Source organism: Perna viridis, chromosome 7, assembly GCF_037379345.1.
Source record: "Perna viridis isolate PV_CMFRI_1.1 ecotype Kerala chromosome 7, ASM3737934v1, whole genome shotgun sequence".
Classification (NCBI taxonomy): Eukaryota; Metazoa; Mollusca; class Bivalvia; order Mytilida; family Mytilidae; genus Perna; species Perna viridis.
Window position 1 is genome coordinate 17,851,828 of NC_142451.1, and position 13,760 is coordinate 17,865,587.

The 13,760-nt window shown below is 30.6% G+C and overlaps 2 protein-coding genes across 11 annotated transcripts in view; one reads left to right on the top strand and one right to left on the bottom strand.

Moving 5' to 3' along the window:
- LOC148611609 (FK506-binding protein 15-like) overlaps nt 1–1,438 on the bottom strand; it is a 38,698-nt gene extending 37,260 nt beyond the window's left edge. For 2 of the 3 annotated variants that reach the window (XM_088592319.1, XM_088592317.1), the window contains exon 1: nt 1,280–1,438. In XM_088592319.1, coding sequence (XP_088448445.1) covers nt 1,280–1,332 — 53 coding nt within the window. In that variant the 5' untranslated portion in view covers nt 1,333–1,438. The remainder of the gene's footprint in view (nt 1–1,279) is intronic. The other variant, XM_088592322.1, reaches the window with a different exon arrangement.
- Nucleotides 1,439–1,567: 129 nt separating this feature from the next.
- Nucleotides 1,568–13,760, top strand: part of LOC148611611 (high affinity copper uptake protein 1-like) — a 28,216-nt gene continuing 16,023 nt past the window's right edge. The window contains exons 1-2 of one of the 8 annotated variants that reach the window (XM_088592331.1): nt 1,568–1,860; nt 9,983–10,231. In XM_088592331.1, coding sequence (XP_088448457.1) covers nt 10,022–10,231 — 210 coding nt within the window. In that variant the 5' untranslated portion in view covers nt 1,568–1,860; nt 9,983–10,021. The other 7 variants (XM_088592334.1, XM_088592333.1, XM_088592328.1 and 4 more) reach the window with 7 other exon arrangements.

A 13,760-nucleotide genomic window follows, 5' to 3' on the forward strand; every position in this document is an offset into this window, starting at 1 on the left:
AGTTACTTATGCACTGCTAATTATAAATGATTTAATTAATAAATTGATGATTAAACAATTTATCAAAAATTGATTGGCGGTAATAATTTTTGATGATTTAATTGATTGGCGGTAATAATTTTTGATGATTTAATTGATTGACGGTAATAGTTTTTGATGATACATTTTGATTGGATTATGTCTTTGATGGTAAATTTCACTTGTTTTTACAATTAGTTTTTATAAAAGCATATGCCCAAGCTAAGAAAAAAAAAAACAACTCACATGTCAGGTCTATATAAATAACAACCGAATTTTAGTTCTTCATTATTTGAAAAAAACGTTATTCATGATGTATCCTTGTGTAGTTTGTACGACAGAAGTAAGACCAAGACAGCATGCCTTGTCGTGTGACTCTTGTTCCAGATGGCAACATCGAAAATGTGGCACAGGTACTACACTAGCAGAGTACCGCAACTGGGGAGAACGCAATTTTATATGCCAAGCCTGCAAAGATGCTGAACCTGAATTAGCAGAGGAAGCCACAGAAGATTCATTTAACATTGAGGTATTTTAATTTTATTTCTTTAAATTGTCAATATTCAGTAGAAGACGTGATATAAGATTCAAGTGATGGAATTTAAGGGGCTCGCGGTTATACCACTGAGCATTTGACTTTTCATTGTTTTAGGAAATAATTCTTTGTCTTTTATTCTCAAAACTTAAAAAATGGCTTTATCTATCATTATTTTATCAATTAACCACAACTTAGGTATAAATAAGACAATTTTAAATTTCCCTGTACTTTTTTCAAGGGAGATAATTTGTATAGAATGTATAGGAAAATTTCAATTTTCCTAAAGGGTAAAAAGTTGTAAAAAATAATTAAATAGACTACAAGTACATGTAAGGTATAGAGAGAAAATGAACTTGTGAATGTTGCCGTGCAATTCGTGTGTTTGCCTTGTTTATTAATCATGGAGTTTCCAATGCTGGTAAAATATATTGAAATTTATGCGGAAGTATGGGTTCATATTCAAAGGCTTTAAGTTTTCCTTGGTGTAAGTTTTTCTGTTGTTGTATTCAGTTCTTTCATGGTAATTCAACATCGTCTTGTTTCCAAATGATACATATGTATACAATAAAGAATGGGACCGGAACGACTTTGGGCCGGACAGGTTTGGGGCCGGAACGACTTGCATCCGTAGAACAGTACTATTAGGGACGGAGTATAAGATTAAGACAAAGTGCGCGTTTATTTAACTTTTCTAAAGGTTCATATGATTTAGAATACCCTAACCTTGATCCAGGTGCCATAAAATCTTGTTCGTCATCTTCAGCACTGAAAAACATAGTGCTGAATGACTTGAAACAATCTTATTTATCAAAACATAAATTTTAAAGTCCCTATGAATTTTGGATCTGCCCTCCCGGAAGTCATATGAGTTGACGTAAAGTCACAAGATAAATGAAATGTTTCGTATCTATTAATCTATTATTTGGAGAGCAAAATACTATTTTAATTGTTAAAAAAGATAATTAAGTATACGCCTATATTACACTATTGATCAATCAATTGTCTGTTTGGAAAAAGAGTAAATATGTTACTATGTTCGAAACAGCGCCCAAGTGCTAGTCACACTTCGATGAGTTTGACAGATGGATTCTGTAATGTGTGGCATATGAAATTCGATGTAGATAAAAACATAAATCTGACTCCGTGTTTAAGTAAATTTTCGTACTTACCGTAGTTTAAGAAGTGATTTATACATATGACCTGACTAATGATTTGAATATATGTTGAACCAAAGACAATAACTGGACTCATAGTCATAGAAGTACAATTTTCAAAGCCAAAGGTGTAAATCTTTATTTTGACAGGTAAAGAGACTTAATTTAGTCAGATCTTCAACACATGTACAATGTAGATGTTCTCGCATAAGTTTAAAGTGCTGTCCTGTAAACAAACTGCTTTTTGTGTTATTTTTATTTCTCTTCTTGTATACTTTAGTGTATATTACATAGGAGTAAGTACATGTTTATGAACTTACAAAATGTACATATTACTTTTGTTAGTTTTGACTAACATGTTATGATGTACATGTATGGTGATCATCTTGACTTGTAGTTGTAGTTGTTATGGCTGTCTTGACATTCGTCACATAATGTTTTTCCAATCAGTGCAAATATACATGTAAGTCTGATAAAACCTACCTGATACTCTGCCAAAGAACCATACATGTACATGTTCAAAATGTAATTTTGTATCAAATATTATTTTAAGAGCTCCAATAGACAAATTTCACTTATGCCATCTATGTTAAATCTTGTGGAAACGGGTTTACTGTTATAAGTAAGTTATCTTTACTTAAAGTCAGAATATACACGTTGTGTATATACAATTAACATTACAAACATTTTATACTACATGTAAACCAAAAAAAGATATTGGATTTGAAGGCTACTAGAACAGTGATAGTTACATGGAAATATGTCTTTGAACATAAAAATGATACAAAATGTATGAGAAAGGCATTTGCCTTAAGTGCGAGTGAATCATGGATTTCATGTCATTTACATTTTGTACATGTACCATTTTTGCTAAATGTAATTAAGGATAATTTCATCTGTGGGAGCCGGCAAAAGTGTTCCTAATATTTGTAACTTTATCAGTCAAACAGTTCTGGGTTCAGTGAAGAATGTTGTGTTTTACCAAAATCAAAAGTAAGTTTTTAATAATGTCCAAGGAGTTCTGATCAAATAACTTGCGGGTCTTTGAAAGGTTTTGTTTAGCATTTGTTTTTACTGCATTTTAAAGCTTCAAAAAGAAGAGATGTAACCTGATGTATTGGTGAAAGTTTCTTAAGTATTCAACAGTCCACATATTTTGACCATAAAACTTATAACAAGAGATCAAATTTTATAAATTGCATGTTAGGTGACAAAATTTTAATTGTTAGGTGTGACTTTCTATTTTTGTGCCACATGTCACTTCAAGGATTGAAAAGATTGAATGATACTTAAAAATGAACTGTATTAATACTTGTACACTTATAAGATGATGGCGTAAATTGGACTTTGTTTGGAGAAGACACCACAACATTCTTTTTCAGATTATACATGTATATACATGACTCTTCAGTGATATTATTTGCCTTTAGTTTTCAAATTTATCAAAAAGATGGCTAAAAAATTATCCGAAGTCAGATAAAATATTTCCCAATATTGGTAGTCCAAGTGCGTCTGTTCATTATTGATGATTGATTGTATTTGACTTGTCTTTTTCTTGATATCCTCTATAAAATTAATTATTTCAACTGCAAATTGAATGAAATACAAACTCATTCCCTTACGGCACCACCCACCTCAACGCTGCAGTCCAGATTAACAGATGAACTGCAGATGATATAGGAAAATGAGATGCACACTGCTAGATTCTAATGTACTTGTTATACTTGGAATTATCTTCTGTAAATAGTGGTGCACAACATCTTTTCTAATTCACAGTGAAAAAATGGTGTGTAATATTTATGAGCTCAACCCACTTGCCGCCACAGTCCAGCATGCTATCCATTATGTCACCGGTCATCCCCCCCCAAAAAGGATGATTACATGCAGTAAATATAGTGTAACCTTGTTAGTGATTGTGCTTACGTCACTTTTATATCAAGGTATTTTAAAATTCCCTAACTCAGTCTTTTTAAAAACTAAAACTATGAAGTTACAGGTCAAGTTTACAGGTGAAAGTTTCATTTCACCAGTTTGGGAATTATGGCCCTTTTCAATTTTCAATCCTAAAATTTAGAATGATAACTAGATTGATGATCATTTGAGATATTTTTTGTTTGTTTTACTTTCATAAAATTATATCCTCAAAAGCTACATTGTCTTAGCTTTATAATGAATGAAATGAAGGTGTAGTGGATAAACAGAAAGTACTATCTTTTTCAACTCTTTTTGTTATAGTGTTATTTAAATAGACAATTTACAGGTAATTAGACTAAGAATGATTGTATGGTATTTTATTGTTGTGGCGGCAGGCAATAAATTATTATAATTGAATCTCCAACTTTTAAGCTCACCTGGCCGACAGGGCCATGTGAGCTATTGCCGTCACTATGTGTCTGTTGCTGTCGTCTATTAACTTTTTTAAACATCTTCTTCTTTGGAACTACTCATTAGATTGTAACCAAACTTTGCATGAATGTTCCTTAGGGTATATTAATGATCCTGTTTGTGGGGATTTTTTAACGGGCAAAAAACATGTTCGCCATTACTAAAAATAGACAATAGGGGTTAAATTGTAGAATTATGCAAATAACCCAAAAACAGTGCGGTTTAGCTAAAATCTGGTAGGGGTAAAACTGTTCAGCATGATGGGATGGACCTATGCTGAAACATGGCCACTGTTTCTAAAAATTGACCATAGGGGTCCAATTGAAGAATTATGCAAATAACTCAAAAACAGTTGGGTTTAGCTAAAATCTGGCAGGGCTTAAAATTGTTCAGCATGATGGGATTACCTACATGTACCTGAATGCCGAAATTTTCAAAAAGATCCGTTGACAAATGTATGAGTTATGGGTCCTGAAATGGATTTTTTTTAAATCTCCCCTTAGTCTTAGACAACTTGTAGGATGGATTGTAACCAAACATTGCATGAATGTTTGTTAGGATATCCTTAACAGTCTTTTTATCTGTTGAAACATGGCTACCACTAATAAGTATTGAAGACTTGTTTATATAACTTGAAAACCAAAGGGTTTAGCCTAATTATCTGGGGGAAAATTGATCATCATGATTAGGCCGACCTATGCTGAAATTTTCATAAATATCTGTTGTTCAATGTTGGAGTTATTGCCCTTGAAGAGAAAAGATGACAATTAGAGATTTATTTTATAATACAAAAACCGGGTGGATAACTAAGATGCTCTGTATTGATAAAATGATTCTTGTGACAATAGTATGGTGAGGTCAAAAGTCCAGCTTTAGAAAGCTATAAAGACTATTTTTGACCAGATGAGCGATTCAGGCTCTCTAGAGCCTTCAGTTCCTGATACATGTATATGTACAAAATGTAACTGATATGAAGTATATTTTACCAGAACCAATCTTGCCTCAATTCTGCCCCCCTGAATGTGTGTGAGATCAAAAAGTATGACTAGATTATGAAAAATTAGCCTTGAGTAAATGTAGTACATGAAAATGCGACTTTATAAAACAAAAATTGAAGTGCCACTTTTGTTACAGGAAAATCAAACATGTATATGCTTTTACATACATGTACATTGTAGCTGTCTATTACCATTGTATTATAGGTAAGGGTTACATAAAACACACTTATACCAAAGCACATGCTTGATTAAATTACTAGTATTCGACCTCTATCTAGAAAGAGTGAATCAAAGTCCAACTTTAAAAATAAAACATTGAAATGTGCAAAATGTTAAATAGACTAGTTGCTTGATCATGCATTTTCTATACATCATACTTCAGACTGATTTATAGCATTATTAAATGTAAATATTGAGAATATTTATTTTTAAAGTATATACATATTTCATTTTGTAAGTTTTAAACCATTTTGATTATTGATTATAATGATATACATGTATTTGTAGCCTAATTACACCTTATATTAGAAGCTAGGATTCTGAGTGGTTGATAGCAACTGTACTTTAAACAACTTTTTAAGATACTCTAATGATTACAGGTACCAGGGTGTATGAATAAAAAATATGCCATTTTTACCAAGGCTTGAAGCTGGTGTGTTTGCCAAAATGTACATGCCTTTTTTTTGGAAGTTCTTTTGTTCATCACTCAATGTAGCGTAAATTGATGTCTTTTTCACCCTGGTGAGAATTCATTAAGAAGTTCTTTTGTCTCATTGCTCAATGCAGTGTTAATTGATATTAATATAATTTAAGAGATACCAAACTGATGCTGGGTAATTAAATTTGTGTACAGTGTACTCAAAAATTACTAAATTTTGTGGGCTTTGTTAAGAATTGACAAACATAATTAAAAAATACTGGCATGATTTTTTATTTTGATCAATTTCAGTATGTTTTAAAACTGTAGGTAGAAACTGTAAATTATGAGCATCATTAATTATGAAAAATCTCATAAACTGTAAAAGTTATTATTGATCGAAGCATTAAAGGATGTACATATACAAATGTACATATACACATTGTATGTAGTATAGCAAAGAGCATGCATGTTATGTAAAGAAAAATGTGTCAAATATTTGTTGACAGCTGTATAAGATTATGTACAATTAGGTGAAAATTACATATAACAATCTATCATATATATATATATACATCAATTGTGATTTATGATTAGTGGTCTCCAATATTTATTCCATCCTGCCTTGAATTCCAAAGTATTTTTTAACAATTTTTGCTGACTCAGTTTTGACATGATTTGGTCTTGGAAATATGTTTGATTTTTTAATGAGGATTCATACTTGCACTAAAATCAATGTGAACGTTGTTGGCTTTTTTTATCATGCAATCAAAGAACTACATGTATTTTGAACATAACCCACTGATTATTGAAAATTTTTTATTTTGTTTTAAGCCTGAATTACATGTAGAAAAATAATGTTTTTTTTAACTTTTGGCAATTAATTAAACTTCATTTAGTATTATACAAATGAAAATACGAACGACTTTAAGAAAAAGACTTTTCAACAAATTGGTACGTGCAGTCTGTACATTTTTACATGTAGACGTACTTTATCAATGTGTATGAAAACATTTGTTACACACAAACAACCCATATCTTTTCTTGTATATGACATTAAAGGCCAAAGTATATAAAACTTTAAAAATAAAAAGGGGAGATAATTCTTCCTGGTATAAAATTCAGGTGATAGTCACCTGTCAATAAGTTGGTCCAGGTGAACACAGCAGTCGTTAAACATTTGAGATATAAACAGGTATGTTAATTTTGCTTGTCTTGAAGACTGATCTATTACAAGTTTTTTGTAATGGATAAGTAAAATGTATCTTAACTAATAAAAAAGGAAATGGAATTGCCTTTTTGTACATTGAAAAAAATAAGTTTTCATTTTGTTTCAGTGCATATAAAATGTATTTGACAGATTAGGTTTAAACTTTATAATATTCATTTGTTAATCCTAAGGGTTGCTATTATCTCATCAAGGTAATTCATTTTCAGTTTATATTACTTTTGGTTTCTGTAAGATTAGTAAATATTTTCTTTACCTTTAATTAAATTTTCACAATGGTTCAAATGTGAAAAACTGTGTACATGTTTTAATTGAAATTATATAAATATGTACTTTAAGTCATTAAGTGAAATAAATTTAAAAAATGAAAATTTGCTAGATTTGGACTTATGTATATGCGTAGAAACATGTAGATCTAATTAATATAATCAATGCTACATCTTTGTACTCAATTTTTACATGTATAATGACCTGCATGAGCTAAGTAAGTGTTTTACATTCTGTTTTTAGGTACAACTGTATCTTTTAGGTTGTCTTTTATTTCACAATTTCATATGTCATTAATTATGAACATGTAAATGGATGCCTTCCAGCAAGGGATCCACAGGGAGGGTTCCTGAGGTAGGAGCCCCCCTTTTATTGGAAATGTTTGTTGATTTTGTTCAAGATGTTGACCAAAACAATCAAATAATAGCCTGGATCTCCCCTTTCCAAAATCTCTAGATCCACACCTAATATCTTCACAACATCATCATATGACACATTTTCTTTGAAAAAGTAGCTGTATGAGAAAAGATGGATTAAATTATCTTTTTATACTGTTTTTGATAGTTAAAAAAAAAGAATTATATTTGTTTATAAATGTTAGATACTCCGGTATTATCATAGTCATAATGATATAGATTGTGGTCACAAATTGTCCATATATGGTTTATTGAGACGTCACTTAAAATCGTGAAGCCTGAAGCGTGGTTTAGAATGTTTTCATGTCATTAAGAAATAATTTGTTTACAAACAGCTGATCATTTTTATGTGTAAATTTCACTTTTGAACTCAAGGTAAAGTGTTTGGTGAAATGTTATTTGTGAACTGGACAGTTAACAAATGTAACACTGATTTTTAAAAACTTTTGGTGGAAGTTCTTACAGAGGAACTAAGAGTGCACTAAATAGAGTATTTTATTTTCAAACACAGTGATTAAGTTCAGTGTTTGTTAAGTTTTCTTGAATATTTTGCTACTTCCTGCAATCTTTTTTTAATGTAATTTTTCTAGGCACTGTATACATGTATGTACCATTAGATGCCATTAAAATGATGGTACATGTATTTTTCTAAGAAACTACTTAGTGCATACAATTTCATCTATACAAACATTTCACTGCTGGATTTGGTTATGATATGGTTAATACTAATGTTTGGCTAGTAAGGGCTAACATTAGTAGTATTTATTTACATCTAGTGATTTAAACATGACTTGAATGCATATATTACACAATATATTTTCGGTTGACCTACTGTAGCATAGGGTTTTAAAACTTTTTCAGTAAAAATTGTGAATTTTTTTAATTCATTATAAAATATGTCAAGGTTATAATATGTTATTGTATAATCATTTCATTTAAAAGATTTTTAATATTAAATGATATTTCTTTCATTTGTGCTTAAAGTATTATGATTTTTTTGTGAACCAAAATATTTATTTATACTTCTAAAATTAAAATGCAAGGTTTTGTTATTATGTCTGTCAAAGAATATGTGTACATTAAAATCTGCTTATAGTACATGATGACCATGTTAAAAATGCCAATAAATAAAGTGAATGATGAAATCCTTAACAGGGTCATACTTTAGAAGTTCTGATTGAGGTCAATTGATTGTCCAAATTTGTTAACAATATCTTGAAAAATGATGATGGAAGGCTATGTCAAAATAAATGACGGAAAGAAAAAAATAAACAGAAGAAAAATAATAAGGTCTTATCTTCCCATGTAGGGAAGATCTTAAATATCAATTAACTTTATGTTGCCCAAAAATTGTTTCATATTCAAGAAATATCAGTCAGTTGCCAAATTAACTTTAAAGAAAAATGAATTGTAGTTTAAGACTTTCATGTAAACAAGTTCAACAAGATGATTGATTGACCTATAAGACTTTTTTAAAGGAATTATATCCACATTCTGGCTTAGATATTTTAATGTTTAGATGCACCAGTGCTTTATCATGTTCCTTAAGGAAATGGACTAATTTTATGTTTTTGGCTTATTGTGCCATCTCCCTTGTGATCATACTGTATGTAAATTTCACTGAAGATTAAGCATTAATAGGTTATAAGGGAACAATGCATTTTAGATTTGGTGTTTTACCTGTTAGTTAAATTCTATTGATATCTTTGCTGATAATTCTTGAGGAGAAACATGGCTGTATTTTTAGGCCTGAGAAAAAAACCTGTCTGTTGAAGGTTACCCTATCTACCAAGTATTCTGTCTTACTGCATGCCTTAGCACATTTTATTGGTATATTTTTTTATGAAATGCTGCTACTTAACAATCAATTTTTAGTTAAGTACTATTTCTCCCAAAATATTTTTTAATAAAATGATGATTTTACCTACATGAAACTACTCAATTTTTCCATTTATTGTAACATTAAACAGACATACATTTTCTCTTGGCCTTACTTTACCATTTTACTTTGTAATCATATTCCAGCACACTAAGTTTTGAATATATAGGAACTGTCCTGCTTGTCCATCGATCTTTCCAAATATTACTTTTAGAGTTTAATAGATTTTACTGAAATTAATAGAAAGGTTAAGTATCATTTGTTTGTGAATGAAATGATATGATTTTTAATGCTTACAAGAGACAGGGGTTAAATATTGTTTTCTTTGTGTCATTTGTGTGTATGTTGTGAGATTTCTTAAGAGTAAAGTTTATTTTTACCTCAACAGTTTTAAAGATTCAAACAATGGCTTTTTTTTTAGGGTACAACTTTTTTAAACATGCTTCTTTTTTCTTTTTGTAGATTTCTAGAATCAAACTTCGTCATTCAGCTAAAGTTACAATGAAAATGGATATGACCACACAGATGAACCATGCACATCATAATCATGATATGACAACAATGAATCACATGAATCACATGAACCATGGATCAACAGAAATGGATCACTCAGGTCACATGAACATGAATCATAATAACATGAACCACAATATGCATATGAACATGGGGAACATGTCAATGGGATGTGGAGATGGAATGATGGGAATGCAGGTAATTACATGTAGTGCCCTAGCCCTACCCATGAAAGCTGAAGCAGGCTATGGTTTTAGGTCCTTACAATTAGTCTGTCCTTCACACTAATTGTCCAAACTTTTCAAGACGTCATTTGAGCTATTACATACATTACTTTTTTCTAGATGAGATCCAATTACAGTTTCACATCTAATTTTGTTCTGATTAAATGATTTTTGGCTGTATCGTGTCCTTTGAACTTGAATTTCTTAATCAGATTTTCAGTTATACATACTTTTTTTATGTATTTTTAAGATTTGACATTGTGTTTGGTTAATAGCTACATGTTCACGTATATCTAGATGACTTTAATTTCAATTGTGTTTTGGAGGTCGATATTTTTGCTGAGTCATGGGCCGTGAATTTGCACACAGTTTTAATTTTAGTCGTCTGGACATTTTTTGACATCCTTTAAGATATTCATATTTATATATATTGATATATGACACTGTATCTAAAAGAATTCAAATTGAATTATTTCAAAATTTCATTCTTTTTTTAAAGGATTTTATATACATGTACATGTATGGTATTTTATTGTGGTCAAGTGATTTTTTTCTGACTTGTAAAAGTTTGAATTTGTGAAAAACAATTATATGTTTACTGAAATGCTTCAGACTTGATTTTTATAAATTTTGATATTTATGGATCACATGTTTTTACTCATGTGTAAAGTGAAGTAACATTGCTTCAAAATTCATACAAGTATCTCAGACTTATTATAAAAATAAATCTACAACAGACCATTATTCATTTGATACCAGAAACACAGAACCATTTTGCCCCTCGTTCTGTTTAGTGAGAACTAATGAAATAAACAAAGAAATCTGTGTATTTCGATCTCTTTATAATAATACCCTATGAATTCTAGATGTTAAGTAGCTGTTGTTATAAGAATCATACTTATTCTGTAATATGTATTACATCCCCAAATAGGCTACACATTTTAATACTTTTTTTTTATTAAAACGTTTAACGGGTCTTAATGAACCATTTATTTAAACCTGTCTGTTCCTAGAAGATAATTCACATTGAATACTCAATAGTTTCTATTGTATTTCAGTGTCATTTACAGAGTTTTCTCCCTTAATTTTGAATTCTAAAGTTCATTCTTTATAATCTATATCTGCTAAGAACAGTTGTTATATGAAAAACCACATATTAATTTCTGTTTGCTATAACATTTTAAACAAAATATATCTGTACACATTCGTCTGGTTAGATCAAGGTTATTGACCTCTGTGAAATTGTAATGCAGTATTATAAATTCAAAGATAAAAGTGGAGTTTATTTAGCTGCATTTAATTTTAACTCAGTTTTATTTTCATCATTTAAGAGTCCAAAGTACAAACTAACATTGCTTTTGTTCTAAGTTATATAATTAGCCAGATAGATGTTATGAAGCATTGAAAAAAAACAGGTGGTGCATAAGAAGTAAACCTAAATTATCCTTATTTTATATCTTAAGGAATTTTTCTACCAGCCCATCTACATTTCTTTCATTCACAAAGAAGAACTGGGTCATTGAGGTCAGGGAATTGAACCTTCCTACCAGTTAACATGTATGGAGGAACTGATTTAAGATGGTTGTTTATACCATACCACCCTATCTTAAGCTCTTGTTTGCCTCTCATGTTTTGATGTATATAATTGTAATTTAACGGCTAAGTGCTATAATACTAGTGATATTGTCATTATGTCTTAAATTTTCATGTTAATCCATAATTTATTAGGGAGTATATAGTGGAAAAAGCTTGAAGTTTAAGAAACTTGATGTTTGTCCTAATGTTGTTGAGACTTTAAAGTTGACAAGATTAAGGAATATGTATTTTTAATTTTATTGTTTCCTCTGTCTTAGCAGTTTCATAGTGCTTAAAGGTACTTTTTATTCAACCAGTGACATTTATGTCCATTGGGGAATATTATTAAGTCCTCAAAAGAAATATGTTACAATGATGTTTTCAAAGTCATGATTTTGTGCTATTGTCTTGACCATCAGGTTGAGGTACAGCTGACTTTGTAGATAATTTCGGCATTCTTTGTGAATTGAGGCCTGAATGTGTATGAGGATGTAGTCGGACTTTGTTCATAAAGTATTTGTTTGTTGACTACTTTTATACTTATAAACGTTTCTGCAAGTAAAGTGAAGTTAAAGTTTTCTAAACAAAATGAACCCCATTTATTCAAATCTAGACTGGATTTTTGTAACTTGAAGTTAATTTTAAAGTAATACATGTATTACATTGTATTGCAATTACAGTCTGCACAATGCTCTATACATGTACCAAAGTTCAAGCTAATTTAATGAAAGACTATTTGTTATCTAAATGTAGGACAACCGATGCATCCTGAATATGTGTCAAGCATTAACTTTTCTAAATGAACCAAATTTTTAGGCATGTAAAGTGGTGCAGCCTAATGGATATGCTTATAAAGATTCCTTGGCTTATGGCCTTTTACTTTCAAGCAAAAAAGGTTTTAATCTTCAGCTATTTACCCGTCATTCAAGATAGTTACAGATAAAAGTAAGAATAATGTTGACTTTTATCAACTGTGTAAGACAAACGTCAACATTTGAGTATGAAAAGAATCTGAAATGCGAAGACAGATACAGAATTAATTCATTTAGACAAACAATAGTTAACCTATATGGCATTACCCACTTAGCAAACATCCCATAACCAGTTTGAAGATAATCTGTTCCCGAGACAAATGTACAATCTAGATTAACTTGGCTAACAAAGAAGTATTAACTTATGTGTAAATAATGTTTGATGAAACAAGGTTGAGATAAACAGTTACATTAATACAGCCTCCTGTGCCGGTAGTCAGTTTAATGAACAAAATCTAAGGCATGTGACTTTGGTCGGAGCATTACCATGGTTGTTGTGGCACTTTTCCGGTAATTTTGATTCATCAGTTATTATCAGTGAGAAGGGAGTTACTCAGTTTGCCCAGATAGACTACCGGTAGTATCTGATTGCTTTGTAATATGTCCCCTAAATTACATTTTGATGAATGTTAATTTCTCTCCTTGTCTGATTAAGTGAATGATTTAGAGTGATATGTGGAGCATTTGTTCTCAGAACATCTCTGTAGAAATTGAAATATATATTTGGCTCGAGGAGCAAATATAGATATAGGATTAGTTTATCAATATTAGTTTATTCAATGGGTCATAGTTTTCCTTCCCTCGTTTGTCTACCCCGGACTTGACTTTTTATGAGCAACTCAGCGGTGGTTTCTAGAAAAGCAGAGGACGCTTACCCTACCGTTGCACCAGGTCCATGCTCACAGTTTTTAGTGGAGTCCGAGTTGCTCATTTACTTTTGTTACTGTGTATGTATGATTTTAGTTACTTTATGTTCTTTGTTGTGTATGTCTGTTTTCCATGTCTGGTCTTTGTCCCTGGATTACATTCTTTTGATTACTGCTATAACCTTGGTTCCCTTGATTACTCCTTTATACCTTTTTTTACCTGTAAGAAACTGTGTACCAAAAACACTGA